Here is a 12,298-nt window from a genome sequence, read left to right on the forward strand (position 1 = left end):
ACCTTGAGGTGACTGTTGTTGTGACTGTACGCTGTGTAAATAAAACTGAATTGAATTGAACTGTTTTTTGTTTTTAAACGTGTTTTCTGGCCTAATTTAACTTTCCTTATCTTTAGTGTAATCATTGGTTTGCAGCTTGTTATAAACCATTTGTGGATGTTGACAGTGTGACCTGCCTCTTCAAGTGTGTTTTTGACTTGGTTAGATGCACTTTGCTGGATGATCAGGGGATTCATTCTTTTTAACAATGCATGAGCCACTTCTGGAATTAGGTTTACTTGGATTTTTCAGCCTAATGTCGACCTTCGTCTTGACGAATTCTCAATCATCCAGGTAAGTAAATCTCCAAAAGTTGATTCTGTTCATCTGGACGTTTTCAGTGGGAGAAACGTTTCATCACTCATCCAGGTGACTTCTTCAGACTCAGCTGACTGCAGGTTTCCTCAATCTTATAAACAGCACATTTGCACAATGACTACAAACCAGCGTTCCTCCCTGTCCAGGATGTTACATCCTCATCATTGAAAGAGTGTCCACTGGCCTGTAGGTGTAAATAGACTGCAGAGTCCTGGCCTGACGAGGTAGCTCTTCTGTGTTGTGCCATCCTCTCAGCCTGAGGTTGTTTGGTTTCCCCGATGTATAAATCCTGGCAATCCTCCTGGCACTGAACACCGTACACTATGTTACTCTGTTTGTGATGGGGGACCCGATTGTTGGGGTGGACCAATTTTTGGCGCAGCGTGTTTTGGGGTTTAAAAGCCACAGAGATGCGGTGTATAGAAATAACGCGTCTCAACTCTTCCAATACTCCTGACACATACGGGATCACTACAGGTTTTCTCTTAGTCAGCGGTTGCCCTTCTCTCCTGGATTGGCTGGAGCTTTCCAGCCTATTTCCTGCTGTTTATAAGATTGGGGAAACCTGCAGTCAGCTGAGACTGAAGAAGCCACCTGGATGAGTGACGAAACTTTTCTCCCACTGAAAACGTCCAGATGAACAGAATCAACCTTTGGTAATGTCGACCTTCCTCACTTGCAAAATTTCGTTTTAAAATTACATTAAATTTACAGTGAAACGCTATAAAAGTCAACACTTTGAATTCTGATTAACCTTCAAATATTATGTCTGCTTTCTTTTTCACTAAATAACAACGAAGCAGGCCTCACCTGGCCACAAAAGCATTTCTCAGTCAATTGTTCCATTCATTTTTGAACATCTGAAGGTAGTGGGACTACGCCATTTTATACTATACAGCTCAAGCATAATTTTTGTAAAACCCCTTAAATTAAACCTGAAAGCTTGCACTTCAGTAGCATATTGATTTATAGATTGATTTCCACTGTGGTGCTGTTTAAAGACAAACTGCAAAAATGTGCTGTCTTTGCCCCAAACATTCTGGAGGGCGCTGTTTTTGATCCCAAACGATTGATTCTCATTATAATGTAGACACAACCTTCAAGGGTAGTTTTAATAAAGTGCCTTTAGAAATGTGCAGATTTGACAACCCAATTCAGCATTACACATATTTAGAATTTCCATATTTACACAGAGAACAGAATTGAAAATGAGCTTTTGCATGTTGTTTGCACAATTTTACTTTGCAACAGTGTTTGGGAAAAGTATCCTCACGTTCATCACTTTTTAAATTTTTTTTACATCTTTGTAGCTCAACTGCAATAGGGTCCGCTCAAGACTTATAGCAATGACAAAAACAGTTTGTTTTTTCAGTGAAATTAAAGAACTTTTTTAACTTCTGATTGACTTCACGACCTCTTGGCAGGACCAATAATCCTCAAGTGTATTCACATTCTATGTGACTCTGTTGGACTCTATCAGATTTGATCATTCTTTGAAAATCATTTAAAAAACAACAGGGTGTTTTAGTGTTTTTCCAGAAGTCCATTTTAGATCCATGGAAAGAGGTATTTGTGTTATTTTGTTCCTTCTCTTGTTTTTTGAGGAAACAACATGTTAAATACACCTCAGTAGCAAAATCAACGCGTCCAGTGTACCAGTTAATTATTATAAACTTTATAAATTCAGCATTAATCATAGACCTATTGTAGTTGATTACATGATGTAGATGATTTTAAGTTCCCATCATGTACCTGTGTATTGTTAATTCTTCAAGGTTTTGTTTTGTATCTAAAACTACATTTTGTTTACTTGATTTTCCTCCTCAGTACAGAGTGTTGTGTTTATTTGTATTTGTAACTGATTTGTGTTACTTCCTTGTTGTTTAAACCCTTGTCTTCCTTCCTCTCATGCCTCGACAACTTCTCCTTATTTCCATCCACCTTCTGCAACTAGATGAGATCACACTCCACCACGCATTGCTCAGTATACTCTTTCACCAGCTCCACACTCAGGGTGTTGTGGCAGAATTCAGCCATGGCCTTCCAAAGCGGTGGGTCCAGGAACATCTGGCACATCACATGACCCTTCAAGGTGGCAGTATGGCGCTGCAAGTGGTACAAGAACTGCTGTCGAGCCAGGGCGAGGTCTTTACCAAACATGTCAATGTTCAGGTAATACCTGGTTAAAGAAAACATCATGACTGTGTGAAAACAGTTTCCCATTCTTAGCAGTAAGGATGATTGTAAATGTAATGTGCATATTATAGAAACAACACGTTCTCATCCCAAAACGTAACATTCGACGCCATGTGACAAGTCGTCGGTATGTGACGCGGTCGGAACCATTTGGAATGAAACGTACCTTTATTTTACTTTCTCATCATTACTCGCTTTGGAAACACTATCTAATACGATTAAGACTGTGGTTAAGGTTAGTGATAAGACTACGGTTAGGGTCAGGATTAAGGTTAGGGTTAGGGCTGGAATACACGGCTGGAACGTGTGTTATCGCCGGGAGCGTCATTCCATCCACAGTCCGGTGCATATCATAGGTTACCTTTTGCGTTGCTATGGGACGCCTCAGGACGTGACAAATCGTCAGTATGTTACGCGTTGGGAATGAGAACGGTCTCCATAGAAACTATCTGTACCATGTAGAAAAAAGTGAAGTTCTTGTGCTCCCTAGTGATACTATCGAAAGATGCTATTATAGACAATGGTTCGTGTTACTGTGCAGTACACTTGCTTCAGCAACATCCATTTAGTCTTATTAATAAATGAAGAAGGAACATTTACCAGTCATCTCCAATGGGGACCCTGAAAGGGAAGGTACAGAGGCTGGCCACAGTAGGATTGGACATATCATCCACCATCCAGTCAATCTCCTTCTTTAGTAGGATGGCCATGTTACTGGGCAAAAGCTTGAATGGCTGCCAGTCTTGAATGATGGTTGCATTAGGGAGGACCCCGTGCAGCAGGTCACTGTTTAAGTAGAGCTGCTGGATTGCTGTGTGGTCCAGACGCACTGGAGGAGGACTGGAGCAAAAGGTGGACAAAGTGGATTCATTGTCTCCTTCTAGACCAAATTCAGAGAGATGCAGCTTGAGGTCTTCAGCTCTAAAGCGCATCAGCAGGATTCCCTGGAGAGAGAAAAGGCAGCATTAGAAGCATGCAAACAGCCCAAAAAGGCTCATGATGACTAACACGCCATTTAACATCAGGACAGATCAAAACATTCATTTACTCTACCTGCTTAGTTATGATGCGGTACTTTTCAAAGTCCTTTGGTCCGAGCTGATCGTCACGGGTCAAGCGGCATACTTTGACCTCTGGATACCTGGATTTAACCAGCTCAGCACAAAAGCGTAGCAGAACACCTGCCACGCCCTTGCCCCTTTCCTGGGGGGCAACACGGAGACCTTCCACCAGCATGGTCTCCCCATCATCGATGACACAGACAGACTCCAGAGCAATCTACCAAGCAATCAAACAAAGGAAGATAACAGACAAAAAATTATAAGCCATCACGCTGATATGGATACTTTTAATTACTTATTTATCTAAGGAGCTAACTCTGCTAGTTTGTGAAGAAGTCATATCTAGTTGCAGGGTGTTAATAGGAGAGATAATTTACTGAATTATGTGCTTGAGTCAACAAACAGCATTCAGATATATGTTTTGTTATGTTTTATATGTATAGTAGATGTATATGTAGAATGTAGCCTGCTGAGGTTTCAGGCTGGCTGGGTCATTTATCAGGGTGATGCTTTACAGCCATTTAGCCTATGAACTGAACTTTTACTACTGAGTGAACTTACCACTTTTCCATGTTTGCGTGCCAGTATAACTGTGCGGTTGGTATCCTGCAGCCAGCTAGTGTATCTAGTAGGTAGATAGTCAAGGCCTCCATAGATGTCCTGGCTCATAGCCATGATTTCATCAAAGTCCTCCTCAGTTGCCACAGAAAACTGAAGGCCTGCCTGGGACAGGGCCTCTGGGAGCTGGGGCATATTCAGGCTGGTATCAATCTTCATCTTGGAACAACTGATAAGATAAAAAATGGAAGAGATATTATTGTGGACTATATTAAATCGTACTTTGTGCTTCAGAGCGGGATGTCATTCTCGTGTAATCAAAAATAATTAGCCACAGATAAGTAAATCATTTTACCATTTTCTGAAAGCAGAATATAACAGACCTCGAGGTGTATGGCTGGTGAACCAAGTTCACCGATTCCATCCTTAGCAAAGGGGACAAAACATTAACCACTTTAGTATTAACCACACCAAGAGGCACACATTCATTATTCAAAGGCACTAACCAACAGGGACTCAAACATACATGAGAAGAAGAATTAAGAGCTGATTGCTTCTGCAAATTGGATTGCAGATTTTTGCATTAGTGGAGAGGCCGTGCATGTAAAATAAGAGGTTCTATCTTGGACAGCAGCCAGAAGAGTCCTTGTTCATTAACCAAATTATTTAACAGCACATGTTTTCTTTCTCACAACACTGTTGGAAAGCCCCCAGTTTGGACTGGGTCTATCTTTGGTTCCATTCAAATACAATCAGTGCTCAAATGCTTTATGGATCACGTCTCTGATGTAAAGTAACGCATTTTTAAATTCAATCCAATTTTACTTAAATTGCAATAGTTCACAAAAACAGCCACTATAAGGTACTTTATATTAGAGAGAGAACCCAGAAATCAGCTGAGCAAGATTTTGGTATCGATCAGGAGAAAGAACTCGATTCGAAGAAAGGTTCAAGGAAGAGCCTGCATAGCATCAAATTATTATAAAGAAACCTAAAAAGTGCAGATTTTGGGATGAAAGGTTTGGGCCATTGCAGCACAGAATCCAAGATGAACGTGTCCTACTATGCATAGTAGAAAAATTCACCTTAAAGACAATAAAGCCTTTCTCTTCAAATTACAGCCCCACTTCATAGACTGAAATATCCCTCTTTCACTACCAATGACACATCAAGGAATGTGAAGAACAATAGCTGCACATCACTTTGAGAGGTGATCATGAATTGGGACATTTACCTTACATCAACCTAACATCAGCCACCTTGGTAGACAAACCATTGCATGTCAATTTGTGTAGCAATGGGTGGCAAATACAAGACTGTGGCAACAGCAAACCACAAGGCCTCAAACAGCGAAGCACAAAGGAAAAAAGAAGGATTTTGCCACGTGTTTAGAAGCCATAGATTGTGCAACCTCTGAAAGAACATGATTGGAGCAACTTGGTCAACAATCTGCCAGTGGTTGCCATGGAAGAAGTGTTAACGGGGTTTTAGAGTTTACTTTCAGCTGGAAAAGATGATTCACAGTAAAAAAGTACAAAAACATACTAGCAGCAGAGTAAAGCCCAAGGCATAGACTGCACATCAAACCGCTAGCAACTACACTGAAGAAAATGAAAAGCTCGTTGCCACAGAGTTATGACCCCAACTACAGACACAGAAGTAGTGAAATCCTGTGGTTCTGAAAACTCAACTCAGAAGAGTCCAATTCAACCGCAGTTGTAGCGTTGTGGCTGAATCGTGTTGTAAGTGCCACACAAGTAAATGCAAAGGTGGCCTAAGTGGTGGAATCAGCTATTCCAGTTACTGTGTATGTGTTCTTGCATGAGCATCATAGAGATGAATGAGAAGCCAGCAGTTATTTGACATTATCGAGAGAGCCGATAATGCTTGCTACCATTCTCTCATTTCTACAGCATGTCAGGGGCTTGCATTGATTTTTACAGAAGGGCAAGAAGAGAAGATGGCTCATTTTTAATACTGTTTAATGTCCAGCATCATATTCTAAACATCATAAGTTTGTAGTGGCTGTCCTCTGTGGACCACATTACTACAACTTTTTCAAGCTTCATCTTATCTGCATCGCACACGTTGGCCAAGGAAACTCGTCTGTTATGATTCTAAATTAGCAAAGATGATTTACTGGCTAATGCTCTCTGTGTTTCCATCTGAAGCATAGATCCTAACTGACCTCAGAGCAGTGAAAGCAGATTCAGCAGCAGCTTGCCAGGCATGCTGGTCTCTCATTAGTTTACCATCATGTGCCACCAGGAAAAAAGCTGCTGGCCTCTCAGCTTGCACAGCTCCAGTCATTGATAACGGGAGATGGACAAAACTGTCAAAACACAGAGAGCTGCAGTTTTCTATGAGATTGAAAGAAGCACAGTTTTCAGTGGCAACAACCAACTTTGGCCACAACATGGCAGTAATGTTAACTGACAGGTTAATATTACTGCCAGCGCTGTCTGAGATGAAAGGAGATAGATCGCTTTACTTTGGTATGTTTTAATTTATGTCTATTTTTAAACATTAGACTTTTGTACGACAGAGTATTAGGGCCACATTAAGAAAAACAATATTATTGATCATTCTGAGAATAAAGTCAAAGTGTGGAGATTATACAGTTGTTCCCAGGCAAACTGCAACATCTGCCATACCCTCTCAGTTAGTGAAATTGTACTTCAGAATCAGTTTTAGTAACAAGGAAGGACGTCATTTCTCTTTTAGCACATAAACTGTGTGCCGAAAAGTATAAAGATGCTGAAAAGATGGTGGAGAAAGCTACATGTGGTCGGACGGAGAAACCACACAAACTTGGTCGAGTGGCTGATTTGTTTCACTCACTCATGTAAACAAGTCATTTTGTATAATGATTGTGACAGTCTGTGTTGGAACAACTGTAATCTGCATGTTTCAACTTTTTTCTCAAAATATTTCAACTTTTTTTTTCAAAATAAAACATTTTGAATACATTTCGACTTTATTCTCAAAATGATCAATAACATGTTTTTTCTTAATGTGGCCCTAATACTCTGTTGTACTATTGTCTTGCAATATCACAAATTCTGAAATGTACAGTTTACAAATGAAGAACAGTTGCAAACGTTGCATAACAAACCATTGTAGACTACAGCTTTTGCACAGTAAGTTTTAACTCAACCTCAAAGTGACAAAATCACACAAAAAAGAAAAAAAATGACATTTGATTCAATATCTACCATTACAAAAATAGATATTTATTGTTCAATGTGAATACATAAGAATGCCTTAAGGGCACTAAGGAGAAGCAACAACCTGTCCACATATTTCAGCAATCTGCCAAACACAAAGCTGCTATTTTAAGCCATACATTTGTCTTCAGCCTCCACACACCTGCAGTACATAATTCTGTACTACAAGAATTGCTCACACTGAACACTTGTAATTATAAAATGTCAAAAATGTACAAAAATGGCCCAAGAGAATCAGATAACCTTATTTAATAAACTTTGATGAAAATTTAAAGAAAAGTAAAATATATGGATGAAATGTATAAAGACGCAACTCTGAGGGAATCCTGGAAAGTAAAGAAATGCTTAATTTGTACGCTAACAATAAATAGTGCCTGTAGTAAAACGTTGCACCATCATTAGGTCGTATCTCTGTGTAACAACTGGATGTTTGTTTGTGGTGCCGTGGTTAGCACTTGTGGCTCACAGGATTAATGTTCTAGATTTGAACCCTTCAGAACTTTGTGTACTCTGGTTTCTTCCATTAATCCAAACACATTCATGTTGTTGGTGACATTTTTAATTGAGGTTGATGCAAAATAAATATTTCTTTAATGGAAGGCAGACTAGAGAGACTGAGACTAGAAAAGCATGATATACATATCAAGCCAGATTAAACATTGTAACCTTTAAAACCCAATTTATTGTTTTTGTTATTTTTGGCTTATTATAAGTCTGCTTGTCTGGGTTTGTGACGTGCTGAAGCTCTGGAGTGTGGACAGTTCAAAGGGGAATTCCAGGCTAACACAGAAATGCTAAACATGTTCCGACAATCTATTAATCGGCCATGTGAGCTGCAAGGGCATTTGCAGTGAAAACACTGTCTGGTCACAACAGATTGAAATGTACACATTGGGGACGCTGGTATTTTTCCACCGTGGCTTTGGAGCTGTGAGATGAGCTGCCATGCTTGGCTGAGTATCCTGGTCCTACCAGTGAGAGTAATGCTATTTTATTTTTGTCTTTCTGTCTCTCAAACACTCCTCTCATGTTCCTAATGGTTCTCGCTCAATGGCTGGCAGTGTTCTCCAGACAAAGTGGAATTGGGCAACACTGACTGACCATCTAATGTGCAACTATCTGTCACTGTCAGTGCAGACCTACGTCTAGTTTTCGTCCGAGCTGCCCAAAGGAGCTTTAGAACTGGTGGTATGAAAACACAGCGGGAAAAAATGTAACCAAAAGATTCACAAAAACAAGGACCAGACCATGATGTGACTTTATTGGTGAGTCATGAAGAACACGCATTATTGTCAGTAAATTCAGTTCAGAAAAAAAAGCCTGCTGTTGGAAAATGTAGGCAGTGTGCCTTTCACTCACAGAGCAGTAGTAGTGGTTATAATTAAACATACACAGCATTTTAACCAAGGTGACAATAAGCTGAAAAGACTATTCCTGGTATTAAATTTCTTACACTGGTCATCTTTGGTGTGAACCATAATGTGAACAAACTTTATGCTTTTATACTCCAATAATGCTTAACAGTGAAGTGTGTACAACTACAGCTGTTTACCCACTGTTGGGAGTCTCTATGTGTTATTCACTCACTGCACGAATGAAAAGCACGTATAGGCTGTCACATGCACGGGTGGCAAAAACTGGAAAATGCTAAAAGCTGAAATGCCACCGAAGCACATCGCCCTCCATAAAGGCGAGGACAGCAATAGCTATCATTCATTTTTATTAGTGCTGTCAGCGTTAATCTTGTTAAAATGATGTTAACACCATAACCGCAACCGTCATAACCTCCGTTAGCGAGTTACCGTGGATCGCCCCGTGCGTGGAGCTGCACAGCGTCAACGCATTAGCGTGGTTAGCTCGTTGTACATTTGACAAATGAAGAACAGTTTCAAACTGCGGTTATGGTGTTAAAGTCATTTTAACAAGCTTAACGCTTTATACATTTTCTTTGCGTGAACATATTCAGCTCTTTACAAGCAGAGAATGAGCCATGTGCTCAGCACACATTGTTGTTATATGAAGTGTGTAAACATGCAGCCTCCTCATTGCAATCAACTGAAAAAGTACACTGACATTCTTTAACAACCTATGAAAAATGTTAGTTCTCCATTCATGGTCAGTACACTCTGGTGATCAAAGTCAGATGTCACATACATTCATAATGAACATACCAGGTTTTTTCTCTGCTAAGAAGCAAAAAAATTAATTGGAATTTGTTTCCAGCTTTTTTTTTTTGGTTTTTGCACCAGTTAAACACATAATTGTTTGGTCCATCACACTGAAAAGAACCCCAAATAGTACAAAACTCAAAGGAACACACCATGGATTCAGTAGGTTGGTCAAGTGATGACAACACGGACACCAAAATGATTCATGTCTCCTGGGTGCATCTGTGGCTCCAGTGCTTCATGCCAGTAGCCTCCATGTTGATGCAAAGACATTAGCATATCACTCTGTTGCATGATAGCAGGATCCGTTTCTCCCACGCAGCCCCGCCTATACATGAAACACACCATTGACACAAAGGCACCAGAAAATCATTAGTTTGTAAATCTGTCAATAATCACTCTGTGCTTGTTGTGATGACATTAAGACAACTGTGTACTGTACTCAAACTATGTCACCTACACTGGCTGGTTCTGTGTAGGATTAATAACAATTTGAGTAAATGTATAAAGTAACTGCACATTTCTATGAATCATAGCCACAGTTAGACTGATTGTTGTGTAACTGTGGAGAGCCTCGTAATCTGGTCTATTTGTAATTTGTAAAGATTACAGAGATTAATGTATTTTAATACAACTTATTAACAAAGGCAGTTGCATATTGACACTGAAGTTCCTGTCCCTCAACAGACAAATGACTAGCGCTCTCATTTTTGTGGTTGTGGGGTGACTGCATAAAGAAAAAACATTCCAACAGCACAGCCAGTGACCAAGCAGTCTGAGAGATCAATAGTGACTTCTACTGTAAAACTATGAGATGTGATGACCTGAAACTTCACCATCACAAATTCTATTAAATGCAACATTTTTCTAAATAAAGATGAAATGATCAAAAAGCTTTTTAAATACTAAAATGAGCCAAACTGAATTCCAAAATGTATCAAAGAGCCTTCTGGGGGCAGTTTTACAGTTCTTTATGATAAATGAATTACAGGGGAATAAAGATGGATCCATACGTGGGATTATGGGAATTCTTAGATTTTTATTTTTTATTTTTTGGAGATGAAGGAGTCTTTGTAAAACTCTCAGTATTTTTCACTAACTATTAATTATGTTATTTGTGTGTTGAAGGCATGAAAACTTTTGCTTTTTCTTACTGTGAGCTGTTTGAAAGTGTTTGGATGTTTACTAGAATTCCTGGTGATGAAGAGAAGTCTGATGAACTTACCCACTAAGTAGGTGGTAAGTTGGTGAGGTAGATGTAGACAGAAAATCTCCTCTGCTATATTTAAGAGCATACCTTGTCTATTAATTAATGTTTCATTTTCATTTAGATATTTAGTATATAATATAATACATTGATGCTGAAGGCATCAAAACTATGAATGAACACATGTGGAATTCTGTATCAAACAAAAAAGTGTGAAATAACTCAAAACATGTTTTATATTTCAGATCCTTTGCTTTGATTCCTGCTTTGCTCACTCTTGGCCTTCTCTCCATGAGCTTCATGAGGTCGTCACCTGAAATGGTTTCCAACAGTCTTGAAGGAGTTCCCAGAGATGCTGAGCGCTTGTTGGTCCTTTGCCTTCACTCTGCGCTCCATCTCATCCCAAACCATCTCCACTGGGTTTGGGTCAGGTGACTGTGGAGGCCAGGCCATCAGGTCAGCCCTCCATCACTCTCCTTCTTGGTCAAACAGCCCTCACACAGCCTGGAGGTGTGTTTGGGGTCATTGTGCTGTTGGGAAATAAATGATGGTCCAACTAAACACAAACTGGATGGGATGATGCTGCAGGATGCTGTGGCAGCCATGATGGTTCAGTGTGCCATGCTTCACAGTGGGAACCATGTAGAGACCATCGTTCACCTTTTCTCCATCACACAAAAACTCAGCAGGTGGAACCAAAGATCTCAGATGTGGACTCATCAGACCAAAGCACAGATGGTCTAATGTCCATCCTTGTGTTTCTTGGCCCAAACAAATCTCTTCTGCTTGTTGCTTTTCCTTAGTCATGGTTTCTCAGCAGCTATGTGACCATAAAGGCCTGATTCACACAGTCTCCTCTGAACATGCAGAGATGCTACTGGAGCTCTGTGTGGCATCTATCTGGGCTCTGATCTGAGCTGCTGTTAACTTGTGATTTCTGAGGCTGGTGACTCGGATGAATGTATCCTCAGCAGCAGAGGGGACTCCTGGTCCTCATGTGAGACAGTTTCATCGTAGTCTTGATGATTTTTGTGTCTGCACTTGGACACATTCAAAGTTGTAGCAGTTTTCCAGACTGACTGAGCTTCAGTTCTTAAAGTAATGATGGGCTGTTGTTGCTCTTTACTGAGCTGATTGGTTCTTGCCATAATATGAATTCTAACAGTTGTCAAATAGGGCTGTCAGCTGTGCACCAGCCTGACTGCTGCACAACACAGGCACAGGCCCTGACAGGCTCACCTGTGAGGGGAAACATGTCAGGTGACTACATCATGAAGCTCACTGAGAGAAGGCCGAGGGTTTGCAGCACTGTCAACAAAGCAAAGGGTGGAATCTAAAATATAAAACATATTTATCAATTTTGTCTTTGCTACATAATTCCATATATCTTGATTCATATATGTGAGGTCTTCAGTTTGTATCTACATGTGGCAGATGTGGGGGTGTGATCTCTGGCTCTGTTGCTGCTGTTGCACAGAGGATCACCTGGCCACTCAGTCAGAGTGAGCGGGGGCCCAGCGGAAC

General features: G+C 40.3%; 1 protein-coding gene across 4 annotated transcripts in view; it reads right to left on the reverse strand.

Annotated features, from left to right (window-relative positions):
- Window positions 1–664: 664 nt before the first annotated feature.
- The window catches only part of nat16 (N-acetyltransferase 16), a 34,654-nt gene continuing 23,020 nt past the window's right edge, over window positions 665–12,298 (reverse strand). For 3 of the 4 annotated variants that reach the window (XM_039603895.1, XM_039603902.1, XM_039603906.1), the window contains 5 exons: window positions 9,720–9,895; window positions 4,176–4,401; window positions 3,607–3,831; window positions 3,154–3,497; window positions 665–2,536 (listed from right to left, as the gene is read on the reverse strand). In XM_039603895.1, the coding sequence (XP_039459829.1) occupies window positions 2,308–2,536; window positions 3,154–3,497; window positions 3,607–3,831; window positions 4,176–4,391 (1,014 nt within the window). In that variant the 5' untranslated portion in view covers window positions 4,392–4,401; window positions 9,720–9,895 and the 3' untranslated portion in view covers window positions 665–2,307. The remainder of the gene's footprint in view (window positions 2,537–3,153; window positions 3,498–3,606; window positions 3,832–4,175; window positions 4,402–9,719; window positions 9,896–12,298) is intronic. The other variant, XM_031740945.2, reaches the window with a different exon arrangement.

Source organism: Oreochromis aureus, linkage group 3 (genome assembly GCF_013358895.1).
Source record: "Oreochromis aureus strain Israel breed Guangdong linkage group 3, ZZ_aureus, whole genome shotgun sequence".
Taxonomy (NCBI): Eukaryota; Metazoa; Chordata; class Actinopteri; order Cichliformes; family Cichlidae; genus Oreochromis; species Oreochromis aureus.